Genomic DNA, 19,882 nt, shown 5'->3' on the forward strand with positions numbered 1-19,882 from the left:
AAGATAGGCAAACTACATATCCTATAAAGGACCAGTATTTAGAATATATAAAGTATTCTTTAAAGTCAATAGTAAAAAAAAAAAAAAAAAAAAAACAGCAAACCAATTAGAAAACGGGCAAAAGACATGAACAGACATTTCACCAGAGAAAGTGTACAGATGGCAAATAAGCACCTGAAAATATGCTTACCATCATTAGCCATTAGGGAAACACAAAACCATAATGAGATACCATTATGTAACTATTAAAATCACCAAAACAAAAAATATTAATAATACCATTGTGCTTGTGAGGATGTGGAGAAAATGCAATTCTCATTGGAGTATTATCTCTATGGCCAATGGGAATGCAAATGGCACAGTCACTTTGGAAAACAGTTTGGCAATTTCTTATAAAATTAAAAATATGCTTATGACCCAGCAATTCCACTTTAGGTATTTATCCTAGATAAATGGAAATGTACATTCCCACAAAAGTCATACGTTCATGTCTACAACAGCATTATTCAAAATCACCAAAAACCAGCCAGGTGCGGTGGCTCACGCCTGTAATCCCAGCACTTTGGGAGGCCAAGGTGGGTGGATCACTTGAGTCCAGGAGTTCGAGACCAGCATGGCCAACATGGTGAAACCCCATGTATACTAAAAATAAAAAATTAACTGAGTGCGGTGGTGCACACCTGTAGTCCCAGCAACTTGGGAGGCTGAGGCAGGAGAATCGCTTGAACCCAGGAGGTGGAGGTTGCAGTGAGCAGAGATTGTGCCACTGCACTCCAGCCTGGGTGACAGAGCAACACTGTCTCAAAAGTAAAAATATAAATGACATAATCACCCAAAACTGGAAACAACCCACATGTAACTCAGCTGGTGAATGGGTAAACAAACTGTGGTACATCCATATGATTAAAAACTACTTAGCCATCAAAAGGAATGGACCCTCAATATACACAGTAACCTTAATTGTGCATGCTCAGTGAATAAAGCCAGTCTTTCAAAATTGCAAACTGAATTATTCCATTTCTATGACATTTGGAAGAGGCAAAAATTATATGGACAGAGAACAAATAGATCAGTAGTTGCCAGGGGTTGGGAGTAGGAGGAGAGTCTGGTTACATAGGGGAAGGAAGAAGGAATTCTTCAGGGTGTTGATATTCTGCATCCTGTTTGTGACGGTTGTTATAAGAAGCTAAACGTGTTAAAATTCAGAACTGTACAACCAAAGGGTGAATTTTACTATATATAAATGTAAGAATAATTTTCTTTTTTTTTTTTTGAGACGGAGTCTCGCTCTGTCACCAGGCTGGAGTGCAGTGGCATGATCTTGGCTCACTGCAGCCTCCGCCTCCCAGATTCAAGCAATTCTCCTGCCTCAGCCTCCCGAGTAGCTGGGACTACAGGCACACCACCATGCCTAGCTAATTTTTTTGTATTTTTAGGAGAGACAGGGTTTCACCATGTTGGCCAGGATGGTCTCTATCTCCTGACCTCGTGATCCGCCCACCTCAGCCTCCCAAAGTGCTGGGATTGCAGGCATGAGCCACCATGCCCGGCCAGAATAATTTTCAAATACAAAAAAAAAGGGATAGTGGCCTCCTGCCCACCCCTTTCTGAACCTCTTTAATCCCACTCCCCAGGGGGAACCGCACCACCAGATTCATCGTGTTTCCCTTGAACACTGCAGTCATAACCACAGCAAGATGGGCATGCATATCTAGGCACGTGGATCCTTTTATTTTAATCACAAAAATGCTGTACATCTTGGCTTGCACTTTCACTCCACAGTAAAGCATGGGCATCTTTTTTTTTTTTTTTAAATCAGAGTGAACTGCCTCGCGTCTTTCTTTTTAAGGGTTACACTGTATGTGTTCTGTGTTTTATTTAACTGTTCCCCTCCTGAGGGGCATTCCGCTTGTTTGAGCTTTTCTCCCTCTTGTTGACAGTGCTGCAGTAATCACTCTTGTCCATTTTAATCCCTATGTATTTACACGGTTGTTTCTCTATGATAGATTCCTAAAAGTGGATTTTCAGGTTCTCAGATCATGTGCACTTTTAATAGACAACTTTAATTTACCCTCCATAAAGGTTGTGCTGGTTTACACTTCTTCCAGCAGAATAGAGACTATTTCTCCACCCCCTCATCAACACTAAGTGTCGTCAGTGTTTTTTTTCCTCCAGTCTGATGGGTGAAAAATGCCAGTCGTGATGTTCACCTTGGTCAGCAAGTTCTGGTCATCCTAATGTGCAGCGTCTTTATCCTCCTACGTCCCCATGCCAGCCTCATCTTTAACCTGACACCTACAGTCCCTCCTCCCTCCAACTCTCTTCTTACCCTTTCTTCCCAGGTCGTGGGTGGAACCATGGAGGTTTCCTCTTTAAAAATTCGCATTGCCTTCCCATTATATTTAGAATAAAATTCAAACTCCTAGAGAAGGCATTTAAGGCTTTTTAGATTCTGGCCAAAACAAACATTTCTGCCTCTCTAAGTTTGTCTGCCATTTCACTCCCTCCAACATCTCCTGCAGCCCCGCCCCTGATACCAGCTCCCTGGCACTCTGTACACACCCCTACCCATATTGAGCGTACTTCACTCGACCCCTGAACTAGATCCTGAACCCTTGAGAACTTCCAGGGTTTTTCTTCCTCTGTTGAGCACCCATACCCATGCCCTGAGGTTCCTAGCCTGCAGTGGGTGATCCTTGGACCAGGCTGTGTCTGCGTGACCAGGTGCTGGGATGAGGGAGGGAGCAAGGCAGGGGCTGGGTGGTAAGATTGAAGAGTGTGGATCTGTGGGGTTTACTCTGAGGAGCACCTCTTAGGGGCTGTGGGATTCTGAGCAAGTTGAGTCTTGTAAACTCTGAGTCTTAATTTCCTCCTGTATATAATGAGGTTATTTGTAATAACAGCAAATAGGGCAGCAAAGGCATTTTAACTGCAAAATGTGATACAGTTTCATAGAGTACAGTCATACTTTCCTAAACATGTACTAAAATATTCTCATCTCAGCTGCACAGAATGCTGTGTGAGAATGGGATTCTCCTTGTCCCAGTTTTGGTTAAGGCACCAATGCAGAGATGTAAGATACCAGAGAGCATGTGTGCAGGATCTGTGGAGTCAACAACCACTCACCACCCCCACCCTCAGAATATATGGACGGTGGGGAGGAATAAAGCTGATTTGCAAAACACTTTCTGTGGAGAGCACACTGCAGTCCTGTGAGCCACCAGTGCAGAGGAAACTTCCTCATGCAGAGTCTGCAAGGGTGGCTTCCATGGGACTTCTTAGAAGCTGGACAGGTGTGCCCTGCAGTTGGGAGACATGAAGGACTGCTGCTGGACTCAGACCACCTGTGGGCGTGGGGCAGACAGGACCACCACATGACCCACCTGTGCTCCCAGAGCCCCACATGAGGAACCAGCCAAGAGGACAAGGGGACAATGAGAAGTGGTCACAACCAGAGTCCCAGTGGTGGCTGGGAATCCCCCAGTGTCAGTTTCAAGTGTCTGCCAGGCCCAGGCAGGACAAAACCTTGTAAGGCTCCAAAGAGTCCTGCTGATCTCCCTACTCTCCTTCTTCCCCCGCTCTCAGCCCTCGGGAAAGGAGTCCCCGCCCCAACTCAGACACCTTGCATTCAGGAGTCATAGCCTCACTTCGCCCAGAGGCTACACATTTTAATTACTGAATTAAAACTGATTATAACAAAAGTGACCATGGTGACTGCTGGGACCTGAGAAGGACTGAGAAGGTGCTGGAAGTCTTACAGTCTCTACCTGGGATGGGGGACCATGGGAGACCAGGATTGGGCAGTGCTTTTCTCTCTCTAGAACCTGCAGGTGCAGTGCTCTCGTTCCTGCACAGGTGCAGCCCACCTCCCAGGAGCAGATGAGCAGCGCCGCCCATCCCCTGCAGCTGCACTGGTGCCATTTCAGAGGGCTGGCTTCAGTACTTTCTCCACGGCAGCCATTAACCTTATGTGGGGGGCGCTGAGACCCTCTGTGCACTCACCCCAGGGCTCAGGAGAGAAATAGGTTTGAAGAAGAGAAGACAGTATCTTTATGACAAGTAGGAAGTGTCCCAGGCCCCTCTGAGCAGGGCCAAGGGTATGGCAGGAGGTGAGGTCTGAGGTGGCAACAGTGTGGACCCATAGCATGGGCAGCCCTGGGCGTAGATGTCCTGGGGACCAGGGGCACTGGCTGGTTAAAAGAAGCATCTACCAGAGCCTGGGGGCAGGGGGCAGATGTCAGCCCAGTTCTCAAGAACTGGGTCATCTGGTCAGCTGGGCACTGTTGTCCCCAGAAAGGGGACAACATACTGTGAGCTCTCTCTTCAGGGTTTCTTTGGGCAGAAGTTCAGAGCAGCATCAAGATCAGTGGTTGGCACTGCTGGCTGCAATTTGCGGTCACCTGGGAGTCCACCCCCACAGATTTGGTGGACCTGCCCAGGATGAATCCCAGACAATGAGAGTGTTAAAGGCTGCCCAGGTGGTTCTAATGTGTGGCCAATGTTGAGATACTGGGCTCTAGGACAGCGGCGCTTCTCAAACTTAGGAGTGCTTATGAATCTGCTTAAGGTGATGCTTCCCACCCAGTACGTCTGGAATGATGGCAGCAGTGCTGGTGCATGGACGACACTTGGAGTGGTGAGGCTCCAGGTCTGCGCTCTCTAACACAGAGCCAGTAGCTGCACGTGGCTGTTTAAATGTAAATGTAAGCGAAATTAAAATGCCGTTCCTCAGTCACAGCAGCCACATTTCAAGAGCTCAGGAGCCACGTATGACTGGTTGACAGCACAGAGGGCATTTCCATCATTATACAAAGTTTTACTGGGCAGCACTGTTTCAGGGCTGTCACTAGCAAATAGCATCTTGCTGAGACCCTGTAAGGGTTGTGCTCTTCCCAAAAATGGCTTGGGTGTCAAGGCACCATAATACTTCACCTTTCTGCCTGTATGCCTGCCTCCCTCTATCAGCTTCTTGAAGTCAGAGTCTGCAGCAGATTTACCCTCTCAGTAAATGGGTAAATAATAACAACAATAGCTAACATATAGTGAGCACTTACTAAGTGCCAAGTATTAACGTTAAATGCTTTACGCGTTAATTTCAACAACAATTCTATTTAGTAAATAAGAAAAGAAACTTAGGTTAAAGAACTTGCACAAAGGCATGTAGCTAGTAAACTGTGGAGGAGAGGTGGAGGCCGCATAGACTCACTGCAGCCCACGATCCGCAGTGTCATGCTGCACTGCAGTTCTCAGCTGGGGCAGGTGTGGGCCCCAGCAGACATTGGCAGTGCCTGGAGACATATTTGATTGACACCGCTGTGGTAGGGTGGGGAAGGGAGGTATACCAGCATCTAGCAGGTAGAGACGCTGAGCATCCTACAGTGCACAGGACAGCTCCCCACAACAAAGACCTATCCAGCCCAAAATGTCAGCAGTGCCAAGGCTGAGTAACTGTTGTTTGCCACTCAATGAATAAGTTAAAATGGGGAGGAAGTGGTTTTATAGGACAGTCATGAGGTCATACCTCTTAGTAAGAGATGGTATGTGATGTAGTGAATGAAGATTAGAGATCAAGAGGTCTGTGTTCAAATCCCAGCTTTGTTACATATTGGCCAAGGACCCTGGACAAGTCACTTTGTTCCATAAGACTCTGTGGTCCCATATCCAAAATGGGGATTGAAAATATCCTTACGTTGCAAGGAGGGCTGTGAGGGTCATTATGAATATGATACTGCTCTGAAGACAAAGATGGAATAAACCTTAGCTGTGAACATTTCTTTGGTCGGGAGAAACTTCCCTACCTGCTAGTGGTGAGTGAAGGAGGGCCCAGATGTAATAGAGAAAGGGAAATCTGAGCTCCAAGGACAATGGCCGCCCCTGGAATGGATTACTTACTCTTCTGTTGGCCACCCTAGACGGTTCTTGTAGAATTCCAGCAGTTCCTGGAGATCTGAGGTGGGGAGACAAGGAATCTAAGGTGAGGTGTTTGTGTACATTTCAAAGTGTAAGTAGAATAATTTTTCACCTTTTTCTCAATCATGTGCTCTAGCTCAAAGTTATTTTTAAATAACAGTGCCTTTCCCTCCCCATATCCTTGTGAGGTCCCAGTTAGCTGGTTGGGAGCGTAGACCAGCTATCTCTGTGGAGGTAGACTGGTCATTGCCTCCTGCCGAGAGGCTAGCTTTAATTGCACAGGCAGCGGCAGTTTAGCAAGTGTGCTTTCAGTCCAGCTCCTCCACTGACAACTCTGTGCCGTTGAGCCCAGCCCTGGCTCCCTGGGATCTCCACTATGAGATGTGGAGGTTGGACCAGGCCACCCTGGGATGTCTGCCAACCTTGACATGCCAAGTGCTGGGCAGCTGTCCCAGAAGTCAGGAAAAGAGCCTGGTAAGGCATCTGCCCCTTGGGGTACCCCCAATACACATGGCTGGCCAGATTCCTGGCCTCACTCCACACACCCAAACACAGATGTGACTCAACGATTGTTTTTTCTTTATGAATGCCTTCTCACAGATGTTACCTGTGAGCAATAGATCCCCAAAGCAGGTATAGTTGGGGCTCTGACAACAACCAAAGCAGACCCCAGGGCCCCGTTTGGGAAAAACTCACATCAGTTTCTACTATGAGGACCTGAGCAAACTCCTGCCCTGGGACAAGGACCGACACTCACCCCACCCCATGATGAATATACTACCATATGAGGCCCTCGTAAATAAATGCTGCCACTGGGAGACTGTCTCCCTCAGCCTTTTCACCGGGGAAGACGGCCCCTCTGGGCCCTCACTCCCTTGCCTTTTATGATAGAAGCGTGCTACCAGGGCTGTTAAAGCAGCAGTGGCTTTTGTCTTTCTGCCATGTGGAGTTGAAGCTTGTGTGAAAAGAGATATGTGGCCCAGCGGGAGGCGGGTTTCTGAGCATCAGTTGGGAAATTCAAACCACAGAAAGCCTGGCCTGGGAAAGCAGGAGAGCCGGCTGAGGAGCCCTTGGCAGTGCCTCCTGACCTGGGAGTCAGGTAAGGGATGAGGGCAGTTTGGCCCTGGCAGCCCCATGCTGGTGGCTGGGAAAGAAGCTTCCAGAAACAGTGTCCTTCTGTTTGCCCCTAGGCTGCAAAGTGAGTCTGTGTGGAGTCAGATCCTCTGCACTCGCTGAGTTGTGCAATTCCACTTAGGAGAGGAAGTGGAGCAAGAGGAGGGGAGGCTCTGGAGGGTGGAGGAGGAGGGAGATTGTGTGGATGAGGGGAGGCAGTGGTTAGAAAAGGCAAAGGGGATGAGACCCTACGGAGGGTGCACTTGAAGCTGTGGGGTAGTGAAGCGGTGGAAAGGGTCTGCTGGTGAGGGCATCCGGGGCACCTTGCTTAATCGCAGTGTGGAAACAGCTCTGGGTGCAAACTTGCCTCATTTCTCTATGTGCACAGGGAGCTAGGCTGTTCTTCCTGGTCACTCTCAAGCACCTCGTGACTCCTGTCTTAGGGGGGTTTTTGTTATTTGTGTGCTTTTACTTCTAATTGAAGAATAATATGCATACAGAGAAGTGTACAGATCCTATGTGTGTAGCTCAGTGCATTTCCAGACTGAATACACCAGACCAAGAAACAGAATGAGACCAGCACCCCAGAGGCCCTGCCGTGTCCCCTTTCAGCAGGCTCCGGAACTCATTCCTGATTGTGGACCATGGTGGCTGTCAGAAGATCCTCTGGTCCTGATGGCTTTTGCAGGAGAGCCTGTCTCCATGCACTGGAGAGAAAGATTCAAAAAATCCTTCCTGTCTAGACTCAGCACCTTCCCCAGGGCCTGGCACCTGGTGGGCACTCACCAGGTCCAATCTGTTCTCATTGTCTAAGGAAGTTATGCTCTGAGAAGTCACTGCAAGCTAACTTAGCAAGTACTGAGCCACCACTCCTGGAGGAAATGCAGGGTTAGCTTCCTGTGTGTCTCCTACCACAGCATCAATAGATCAACACATAGCCTTGTTTTAGGTGTAATTCTGTTTAAAGATGCTTTATTTAGTATATATTGTTGATGCATTGACACCGAACACACAGCCAATGGCACTGTAACTCAGGACTGAATGAAGCTTATCTGAAACACACATTATCTCCATCGGGCACATCACAGCCTCCTTGGGCTTAGGAACATTAGACAGCACATCAGCACTCCACTTGGCAGCCTAACCAGCAGAATCACCAAGAAAACCTAGTGCCCCAAAATGTGGCACTGAGTAGACTACAAAAAAGATACTGTATACAGTGTAAGAGCTAAAACAATAAGGCGGCGCATCACTGCTTGACCTCAGCTGGGAACTTGCACATTGGGAAACTCAAATGTTTTGCTGCCCTGCACATGTTTGCAAATGACCATGCCAACACCATGCATATTGATTTTGGGATTACAAATGTATTTTAGCGAGTAGGCGAATTCTCAAATATGGAGTCAGCTCACAGCGATGATTGACTCTATTTGTTGAATGAGGAGAGGAAGGAATGGCGGTAAGCTTAATTTGAGGTGGAACTGGGACACAGCACTGTCTCCTGTCATTAGCAGTGGGGGCCTGCCCTGAAAAGCTCTTGCTCAGTCTCAAAATGCTCAGCACGGTTTTGAGAAGAAGACTTGGTTGAGCATTACCACCCTGAGTTCCACAGTGAGATCACACAGCCTGGCTCTGGGACAGATCTGATGACAAGCGACTGTAGACTTTACCAGCATGTATTGATCAGGAGCAGCCTGTGAGTCAAGACTGACAACAGATCAGTAAATGGCTTTTAAAAAGCAAAACCCCTCAAGTTGTTTATCTAGGAAGCCTGACAAACCCTGCAGCAGTGGTGTGGCCCCATGTGTCCCCAGGGCCTGGGGCCCACCTCTGCCCCAGAAGTCCTCTTAGTGTCTGTAGACAGGTCCCATTTCCACCAGGTCAACCAGGGCTGTGGCAGTGGACCTGGATGGCAGGCAGAGCAGAGGACCGCTGTTCTATTTGTTGAAGCAACGAGGCACAGTGACTGTTCTAGCACAGCTGGCTGTGAGAAATGGCGATGATGCATCCACTTTAGAACCGAAGTCTTAGCAAACTCAGGCCTCTTTTCCACAGAGAATGTTGTGAAGACCTGGGAATGAGCTGTTGATGTGCATTTTTAGGATGACAGCATAATGGAGAAAATTGGAAGTAGCATATGCCAAAGTATGAAGTGTTCACACAGCTCCCTTGGGTTGTTGATTTATGGGAAGCTTTTTTCTCCTTTATACTTTTATCTACTTTCTAAATCTGTACAATATGCTTGTGTACTTCTATGAACAAGAAAGAAATGTTATGAAAAGAAAAAGTTTCTTAAAAATTGCTGCATCAGGCCGGGTGCAGTGGCTCACACCCATAATCCCAGCACTTTGGGAGGCAGAGGTGAGAAGATCATTTGAGACCAGCCTGGGTGACATAGCGAGACCCCATCTCTACAAAAATTAATTTTAAAAAAAATTAGCCAGTCATGGCCGGGCGCAGTGGCTCATGCCTGTAATCCCAGCACTTTGGGAGGCTGAGGCGGGTGGATCACGAGGTCAGGAGATCGAGACCATCCTGGCTAACATGGTGAAACCCCGTCTCTACTAAAAAATACAAAAAATTAGCCGAGCGTGGTGGTGCATGCCTGTGGTCCCAGCTACTCGGGAGGCTGAGGCAAGGGAATCCCTTGAACCCAGGAGGCAGAGCTTGCAGTGAGCCTAGATTGCGCCACTGCACTCCAGCCTGGGCAACAGAGCGAGACTCCATCTCAAAAAAAAAAAAAAAGCCAGGCATGTGGCTCACACCGGTAGTTCCAGCTACTCAGGAGGCTGAAAAAGTTGCTGCTTCAGAAAGGACACCATGTACCAAATTTTTCAGAGGCCTGGAAATCTTGTTGCCTTACCTTAAGGCAGAGCCTGTGCTTTATATCCTCAGCCAAAAGGCAAGCAACCTGGGAATTTACATTGTACGACAACTCGTTGCCTCTCAGGAGACTGTGCTTGACAGCCCTCAGCTTCCAGACTTAATAGCTGCATCCCTAGTGTCATACGGGGTGTGGCCCACCATTGGGGTCCCACCCTGGCCCCCTCAACTCGTCATAGCAGAAGTCCTTCTGAAAGAAAAAAACAGTACCTTAAGGCTGAATTTTAATAGGCACTAAAAGAACTAACCATCACCTATCAGAAAGTCAAAATGAAGTGATGAGACGAATCTGTCCCACGTAGGCGTAGTTGAACACCTCTAGAAATGGTTTAACATTGAGGATTTTTGAAAGGGTTCATTTTAGATCTTCCCGAATACAAATAGCTCAGTAATAATGCCAAATGTGGGTCTGAAAACTTTGTCATCCTCTCCTACAGGAGATTTCTGTGTGAGGGGGTATTTTAAGAGTGATTCCTGGGAATGCAGATGAAAACGGCTCTCATCTCGGGCAGTGTGTCCTGCATCCGGGATGGCCAGGCTCGCCGTAACACACAGCGTGTGCATGGAGGAGAGAGCGCTGCTGTGGATAGCGGGACTGCGGTGCACACTGGTGTGGCTTGGGCCAGGCTCCTCCATGATGCAGCACCAGCAGGGCAGCCCCGATCAGACCCGCTGGCTCTCACACACTGTGGCAGACGTGACCAGGATGAGGCGCCTGCCCTTACAGGGCTTGCAGGCAGACTGGCACACACAGCATTGAGATGGTCTGCTGGAACCCGTGAACGATATTCTCAGGGAGCCGAGAGTCAGCCTGGCTGCCTGACCCTGCAAGAGGCTGGGGTGCAACCCAGTGCTTGCTGTGGTTTTCTTATCACAACAGCCACAAGGGCTCGTTGTCATAGCAGAATGGCTCTCTGGTCTCCATCAAGCTCCAGGGTAAGGTTTGACCAAAATTTTCCACCCCTCCTCCAGCAGGAACAATAACAACACTAGCAACAAGCACATAACAACAGCAGCAATTGTGGCAGCAACTAACACCACTAAGGGCTTTCCCTGGATTCTCTCACAGAATCTTCACAACCACGCTGGGAAGTGTAGACAGTGGATATTTCACCTGACCTTCACCAACCACACTGAGAGGTATAGACAGTGGATATTTCACCCAATCTTCACAATCACACCAAGAGGGACAGTGGATATTTCACTTATCTTCAAAACCACACTGAGAGATATAGACAGTGGATATTTCACTTCACAATCACACTGGGAGGCATAGGTCGTGGATTATGTCATGGAATCTTCACACCACACTAGCAAGTATAGATAGTGGGTTATGTCAAGAAATCTTCATAACCACAGCAGGAGGTGTAGACAGTGGGTTATCTCATGGAATCGTTACAGTCATACTGGAAGGTGTAGAGACTTCTGTTTCTTCATTTTACACTGAAATCGAGTCTCAGGGAGGTCCTGGAAGTTGCCCAAGAGCACTAGCCTGAGGCCCTAAACTAGCTCTGCAGGCCCCAGGGCCACATCATTAGCAGCTCCATTGCCCTGGCCCCAGGGAGGAAGCATTCTTCATTAGCACAGCCCATTGAGCCCAACCCCAAGAACGGGAGCCCTCAGAAGTTAGTGCTGGAGCAACGTCCTTTTCAGAATCAATCCTGGACTACAGGGCCATGTTAAGGAGAAGGAGGAATCTGGAGAAGAGCAAGCTTACCACCTGCTCCTTTGAAGGAATCCTATCCTTAAATGACAACATAATATTTTCTCTGATCAAAAGTTGTTTTCTTAGCTTTGTGGCTATCCCGGCTTCCTGCACCCTCTGCACTGTGCCTTCAGAGGTGTCATGCTGCATCTGCTTTGCAGCAAACCAAACTTGCTACCCTTCCTCCCAGGGCAGCTGCACAGGGAATCAGGCTCTTCCACAATCCGCAAAGGTGGTCACACAGCTACAGACCTGGAATTGCTGGTCCCTGGTCTGTGAGAAATGCTCCTGGGCTGTTTGTTGCAAACCCAGGCACACTTGACAGCTTAAACTCTGCCAGTTGGAGAGGAGAAATTGAGATGTCAGAGTCTTTAGCCAAATCCCCGGGAGATTAAGGTTGTCTGTGTATGGAGGCAGGAAGAGGTAAACAAAGGAGTGTTTTCAACTGATTTATCTGAACTGAGGCCACATCTACATTATCCCGGGATTAATGGCATTTTGAACATGTTTAATCTCAAGCTATTTTATGGTGCAGCCTTGACCCTGAATGTTCATGCTTGAGTGATCACATTGTAAGGTCTTTGGCCTCTGTAGCCTGCCTTACCCTGCACATTGCCAGGGGCTTTAGCCCCTTCTCCTGCCCTCCCCAGGTGGAGTATGGCACAGATCACAGAGCTCCTACACTGCCAGTGTGGGTGCCAAGCACAGGAGGTAAGCATACAGTTCAGAGAGGCCTCCTAGGCCCCTGCCACAGAGCAGAGTGGCTCATCACACAGCTGCTCTGCCTGTGCTCACTGGGGACAAAGGCACAGCTTCTCTGAGGCTCAGCACTGTGGAAGGTGATGCTCAGCCCATCACACCTTTCTCAGCTTATCTGCTGAGAGGCTCCAGGTGGAATCTCAGGCATCTGTGAACTACATTAGGGAGCTGGAATGGGTTCTCTCCCTTTTTCCTGGTGTCTAGACCCCCATTTGCCATTCCTGCACTCCTCTGCCAATGAGGGTGGCCCTGGACAGTCCCTGTAACAGGGCCTAGAGATTACAAGGGCCCTCTTGCATTCCTGACAAGGAAAGAGGTGAGAAAGAAGAGAATACAGAATAAAAGGAAAGACCAGCAGTTGCAGGGAAAGAGGCAGGAACCAAAAAGGAGAGAAATGGTGGTGTGGTCATAAGCTGGCCCAGTGATTGGCGATGCTGCTATTGCAGGTTACCTTATCCCACAGCAGCATGGCCTGGCCCAGCCAGGGCACCCACCCACTCCTGTGGGTCTGCATGTGAACACAGACACACGCTTAAAACACACACACAGTACAGCTGGAAACATTCCTACCCCACAGACAGGCAGCAGCAGGTGACCCTTCTGTGTTTGGGATGGAATTCTGCCAGCATGCTCTTGATGTAAGGAAAGGAAAATTTACCTCTTGCCAAGCTCAGCATTTAGAAGTGTATCTGGTACGTAGTCTGTGGCGTGTGTTTGTTCGGTAGATAAGAAATGCTTATGACCAAAGGCATACTTCAGTTGGGTAGATGGTCAGCTAGCAAACATGTCTAGTACCAAACATAGTGAGGCAAGTGTCTCGAGAGGTTACAGAGGACTTAGGAGAGAGACTGACCAGAACAGACTTCATGGAGGAGGTAGTGTCTAGGGACCCTGGTGAACCAGCGGGGAGGATTCTAGAACAAGATATCCAAGCCCTTGTCACCTCTCTTGAGCTGTGGCCACAGCCTCCCTCCTAGCTTCCCAGCTTCTCGTCCCTCTACAGCCAGACTGATTCTCCACACAACCTTCAGAGTGAGCCCATGGTTTAAAACCCCCACAGTGTCCCCATTATGGACGAAAAAGAAAAAAGACAGAAAAGACCCTTCCTTGGGGCTGGTTTACACAACTCCTCCACCTGTCCCCAACCCCAGCCTGGAAGATTGTTCTCCAGATCCCAACCCAGAAGGCACCCCTACTCCCACTCACCAGTGTTAGCCCCTGTGTCCGCATAGCCCTTTGTAAATTTTAGCATTTTCCAGTTTCTACCACAGTTATTTGTTTGTGTCTCGTCTCTCCAACTAGATTTTGAGCTTTTTGAAGGAACAATTTGTTGTTTATTTTCCCACCTCAAATATAAGGTCGTCCTTGCTAATAGCAAACACTGAATGAATGGGAAGAAGAAAGAAAGGTGAAACAGGAGAATAGAAATGCTGGGCTCTGGCTAGCAATAGAAAGTAGGGCTGGATTGTACGCTAGGAAGTATTAGTAATTTCAGCAATTCTGCCTGTTGGATCAGGAGTAGAAGAGAGAATGCTGGGAGGAAGCGATGACGGCTGAGGGTCAGGAGCAAGCAGGAGTTCCAGGTTAGGAACAAAAGTCAGACAAGGACCTGGAGAAGGGCCTCAGAGGCTGGAGGGATGCCCCAGGAGGACAGGCTCCCCCAGAGAGGATGTGCAGCCACGTCAGAGCTGCAGGGGTGAAGCAGGTTGAGGACCAGGCTTGACCTTGGGATTTGGGGTTGGGTCGTTGGGAGGATGGAAGGAGTGGTGTCAGCTCGTGGCTGGTTCAGCAAGTGGCTGATGAGACATAGGCAGAGGCCATTTGAGCTAAGGGTAGAGGAGGAGGGAGAACTGGACCTTCAAGGGACAGTGAGGCTCCGTGGAGACTTCTTTCAAGCTATGGAAGACCCAAGCATTCTGCTAAGCTGCAGGGAAGACATCAGTGGGAGAGACTGAAGAGTCAGGAAAGGGGTAGGATGAGTCCAAGAGGTGCAGCAGGATTCCCAGGGGGCCAGTCAGGTGGAGGCCCCAGGGAGCAGCCAGAAAAAGGAGTGAGAGCCGTCCCTGGCTGCCAGGGCCAGGGGAGGTCCTGGTTGTGTGAGGCTGAAGGCTCTTCTCACCCCCAGCAAGAGACTGTAGCTTGCAAAGCAGTGGCCACCCCGCTTGCACCTCCTTGTTGACCAGGGCACTAAGGGAAAAGAATTCCAGCCTGAACTGGAAGCAGAAACAAGGGAAAGTGAGTAATATCCTCTGCACACCAGAGCAAGGGGTGGAAGACATCAGGCCACAGAGAACAATGACATTCACTCCTCCTGGACATCTGCATGTGTTGCTGTGAAACAGTGCTGTTGTCACCCGGCTGACTCAAGCACACTGTGTAGAAGGGAACTGAGGAGAGGTGCCAGGTGGTTGGAGATCAGTTTCAGCCTTTGTTTTATCCCGTGGCAGGCAAACATCCAGAAGCAGGCTCATGGGGAACCTTGGGTTCTATGCTTTTGATGTACCTGTAAGAAGCCACTTATTGGCCGGGGAGGTGGCTCACGCCTGTAATTCCAGCACTTTGGGAAGCTGAGGCAGGCAGATTGTTTGAGCTCAGGAGTTCGAGACCAGCCTGGGCAACATGGCAAGACCCCATCTCTACAAAAAATTCACTGGGCGTGATGGTGCATGACTGTAATCCCAGCTGCTCAGGAGGCCAAGGTGGGAGGATCACTTGAGCCTGGTAGGCGGAGGTTGCAGTGAGCCTTGATCGCACCACTGTACTTCAGCCTGGGTGTCAGAGTGAGACCCTGTCTCAAAAAAAAAAAAAAAAAGAAAAGCCACTTATTTAATCCACAGATTTCTTTTTTCTATTGATGAAGGTAATAAATTCTTATCATAGAAAATATGAAAATACAGAAGAGTTGAAATGTAAGAGGAGGGGAATGACCCACAATTTCACCACCCAAAGGCAAGCACAGTAAATATGGAAGGAGATTCCACAAAACATATGGTGTCTTTTTTTTTTTTTTTTTTTTTTTTTGAGACAGAGTGTCACTCTTGTCCAGGCTGGAGTGCAATGGCGTGATCTCAGCTCACTGCAACCTCCACCTCCCAAGTTCAAGCGATTGTCCTGCCACAGTCTCCCAAGTAGCTGGGACTACAGGCATGTGCCACCATGCCTGGCTAATTTTTGTATTTTTAGTAGAGACGGGGTTTTGCCATGTTGACCAAGTTGGTCTCGAACTCCTGACCTCAGGTGATCCACCCCCTCTTGGCCTTCCAGAGTGTTGGGATTACAGGCATGCGCCACCGCACCCGGCCAACTCTATATGGTTTCAAAGGCACTATTTCTTTTCTGTCTAGAACATTAAGGAAAGCAACTGTGACCAGTTTTTGGTGTCACTGTCTCCAGAAAGGGAAGGTTATGCTCACAGTTTTTAGAAGACAAGAGATTAATAGTGTGTCTACAGCATTTCAGCAGGAATCAGCATTTGGACCAGTACATACTGGTCCAAAATGACAGGATTATATTAAAGAAATTTTATCTATTTGTGTACTTATTTTTATCTCCTTCCAGAAAGGATTCCTAGGAGGAAGTTGGCTTTAAAGTACACCCCGACCCTATAGAAGAAGTTGCATTTAATTTTGGGGGGCTCAGACTAGAGGAGCATAATCTCTCTGATGCATCTTTAATAAGAAAACAAAGCCCCTAAAGAAAGTAATCCTCTCCCAGACACCCTGCAACCCTGAACCAAAGCAGTAGTGTTCTCTGTGCGGGAGACACAAAGGTGAAACCGAAGGGGAATAGTACTGTTTCTATAATCTTGTGCCTTTACCCAACAGAAAAGAGTCTGCCGCCTGCAGCAACAGGGCCTGGAGCTGATGGGCAGCCTGCGCCACCCTGGATCACCGTCACTCGGCAGAAGCGGAGGGGGACCTTGGACCAGCCACCCAACCAGGAAGACAAGCCTGGGGCACGGACCCTGAAGTCTGAACCAGGAAAGCAAGCCAAGGTGCCTGAGAGAGGCCAGGTGCTTAGAGCAAATACTTCCGTTCTGTGGGTGCAGGAGGGAGCAGCCAGCTGGGACTTGGGGGAGGACCCTGTAAGGACCACGTGTCCTGCATGGGCGTCACAGGGACCGTCACCTGTGATGGTTGTGGATGTGTGGTCGAGAGCCAATGAAGCAAAATAAATGACTTGCCAAATCATAACCTCCATGGTGGAGCATTCTGCCTGCCTTTGCATATGCTGAGCTGTTGGGGATGCAGAGAAGCACGTGAATCACTTAGGGCAGTGCAGACAGCTGTCTACTCCCTGCCTCCTTGGCAACGCAGCAGCTCAGCATCTAGAAAAATGGAAGGAGGTTAAAATAACTTCGAGTTAGACACACAGCAATGATGTCAACAGCTCCATCCCAGCTTATCATGCTGTGAGGAGCGAGCCCTGCTCTTTGCTGCTCCACTGGCCACATGCTGGAGCTCCTCATTCCTCACCTGGGGCTGCGGGGCTGGAACCTGTGGTTCCATTTTGTACTCTGAACTGAAGGCAGCTTTCACCAACCCAAACAACTATGCCTGGAATCAGGCCGAGACTCGCAATTTTTGTATCCCCCAATAGCACTGTGATGAATCTGTGTGTTTCAGCCATGTGGGGAAGAGAGCCTGAGCCTGCATTAGGACCTGCTTCCCCTCATTTTAACCAGAACCTCAACTATACCAGACTTGAAGACCCTCATGTAGGCATGGGGAATTTAGAAAACAAATAGTAACCAGTTTGGGACATCTATAACTATACCAACTGTCATAAAAATCACAAAATGATTTTCTAAACAAATCTTGACTTTCAAATGGAATCCCTGCCATCTGGCACTGAGGCCAGGTGTGGGGACAGGAAGGAAGCCATGATGCACGTGTGTGCCAGGATAAAGCCGCATACTGGTCCGAGCGCCAGCATCTGACCACTCAGTGAGCTGACACCAGGGCGCCCTCCCGAGAAAGTGCCAGCAGCGCAGGCATCTTGGACGAGCACCTTTGCAGGTCCTTCACTTTGGATGTGTTTGCCCCTGTCTGAATCATTGTTAACTTGGCAGCATGTGTCTTATGTCCCAACAGGAACCTGTGAAGCAAGCTGACTTTGTTCGCAGCAAGTCTTTCCTGATAACCCCTGTGAAGCCCGCTGTGGACCGGAAGCAGGGGGCAAAGCTCAACTTCAAGGAGGGGCTGCAAAGAGGAATCTCATTGTCCCATCAGAACTTGGGTATGAAATCTGCAAACATTACCACATACTTTGAAATCATTTTCCTGGGTCGTTCCTGCAGTTTGAGTTTTGGTTTGGTTTGGTTTTTGCAAATTACTTGCAACATTGAGTTTTCTACACAGCTCTTACGGAGATACAATTTACATGTCATGAAACTCATCCATTTTAGTGTACAGTTCATTAAGTATAAGATTGACCCTTGAACAACACGGGTTTGAACTGCACAGGTCTACTTAAATGCTGACTTTTTTCCAACCAAACCCAGATGGAAAATTACCTGTATCCTATCCTCAGGATGTGAAATCTGAGAAAACAGAGGGCCGTCTTTTTTTATGTGCGGGTTCCACAGGCTGACTGCAGTACTTGAGTATTCATAGATTTTGGTATATGCAGGTGGGAGAGGTCCTAGAACCAGCCCCCTGCATACACCAGGGGACAACCGTATATTGACAGTGAGCATGTATGTATTTACAGAGTTGCACAACTGTGATGAAAATCTAATTTTACAATATTTCCTTCACACTAAAGAGAAACCTCATGCCCATTTACAGTCACTTCCCACTCCCACTCCTAGCTCTAGGCAACCACTAATCTACTCTGTCTCTATAGATTTGCCTTTTTGGGACATTTCTAATGAATAGAATCCTAACGTATGTACCCTTTTATATCTGGCGTCTTTCACTGAGCATAGCATCTTCAAGATATGCCTTTGTTGTTGCATGTATCAGTATTTAAAAATTTTTAGGCCGGACGCCATGGCTTACACGTGTAATCCCAGCACTTTGGGAGGCCGAGTCGGGCAGATCACCTGAGGTCAGGAGTTCGAGACCAGCCTGGCCAACATGGCAAAACCCCGTCTCTACTAAAAATACAAAAATTAGACAGGCATGGTGGCGCATGTCTGTAATCCCAGCTATTCGGGAGGCTGAGGCAGGAGAATCGCTTGAACCCGGGAGGCAGAGATTGCAGGGAGCTGAGATTGTACCACTGCACTCCAGCCTGGGCACCACAGTGAGACTTCTGTCTCAAAAAAATATATATATATATATGTATATATATATATATTTTTTTTAATATATTTTTAATTATGGTAAGGGCACATAACAGAATTTACCATCTTAGCCATTTTTAAGTGCACAGTTCAGTTCAGTAGTTTTAAGTAGAGGGACATTGCTGCAGCCCATCTGTAGAGCTCCTGCCATTTTATTTCCAAAGTCTCTCTCACCTCATTGCATTGCCAGAATTGTTTGAGCTTGCTCATAAGTCTTTTTATCACATAAATGACATATTCTAGGCCAAAATCTTCCTTACATGTTGACATATTATTGAATTTTATGTTCGAGAACACAGTTAAGACCTCGATGTCTAGTTCGAGAAACACAAGAGGCTTAAGGGAAAATTCAAAGTCACTGCTCATGTTTCTGTTGGTTTTGTCTCCCTTCCAAGCAGCTCAGTCTGCAGTGATGATGGAGAAGGAACTGCATCAGCTGAAGAGAGCCAGTTATGCCAGTACAGATCAGCCATCCTGGATGGAACTTGCCAGAAAGAAATCTCAAGCTTGGAGTGACATGCCCCAGATTATAAAATAGGTGGGCAGTGTGCTAATAAAGCATGTCCACTACCCTGACAAGCCACTTAGTTAAAAACTGCCAGTATATTGTGGCAAACAAACTGTGAAACTTAAAGATTGATTTTATCATCAAGTTATGACGAACTTGGGGAAGAGGAAGGAACCAGGCAAAACAAAGAGGATAAACACACAGCCATACTCCTGGGCCAGAGGGCCCAGAAACAAGAACAACATGAAAAAGTCCAGGAACCAGTTCCTGTGCCCAAAGGTACAAATGTGTCTTTTCGAATTCCCTTGATAAAGAAGCCTCAGACAAGGAAGAAAATAGAAATGAAATTGGACACATAAATAGGACACCCAGCAAAGGCCAGAAGAGAAGCCCTTCTAGGAGAAGGGACATCTGTGCTTCCAGCTGAGATCAGCCCATGTCTCTGGTCGCTCTCTTGCCTGTGGATCCTGTCTTCTTTCATGTTTACTACGAGGCATGACATTCATGGCAAAACAGGGATGCCATTTCCAAGAGCAGCTATAAAACAATCTGTTTTCCTAAAGACAGCCACTCTGAGAAGGAGATGAAGGAACATGGCAGGGTTCATCAATTCATAGACTGTTTCCAAAAATAATTTTTAAACTTTTCCACTAGGCATCTGTGTCTTTAACCACTGCACAATGCATTGCCTGTTTAATAAAAGGTTTCAAACATG

General features: G+C 47.9%; 1 protein-coding gene across 8 annotated transcripts in view; it reads left to right on the top strand.

The window, feature by feature from the left end:
- The window catches only part of CRACDL (CRACD like), a 141,473-nt gene extending 121,591 nt beyond the window's left edge, over positions 1-19,882 (top strand). For 4 of the 8 annotated variants that reach the window (XM_034953686.3, XM_034953689.3, XM_034953691.3 and 1 more), the window contains 3 exons: positions 16,195-16,382; positions 17,464-17,608; positions 19,055-19,882. In XM_034953686.3, coding sequence (XP_034809577.2) covers positions 16,195-16,382; positions 17,464-17,608; positions 19,055-19,197 — 476 coding nt within the window. In that variant the 3' untranslated portion in view covers positions 19,198-19,882. The remainder of the gene's footprint in view (positions 1-16,194; positions 16,383-17,463; positions 17,609-19,054) is intronic. The other 4 variants (XM_057301266.1, XM_034953687.3, XM_034953688.3 and 1 more) reach the window with 3 other exon arrangements.

The sequence above is a fragment of the Pan paniscus genome, chromosome 12 (assembly GCF_029289425.2).
Source record: "Pan paniscus chromosome 12, NHGRI_mPanPan1-v2.0_pri, whole genome shotgun sequence".
In the NCBI taxonomy this organism is placed as follows: domain Eukaryota; kingdom Metazoa; phylum Chordata; class Mammalia; order Primates; family Hominidae; genus Pan; species Pan paniscus.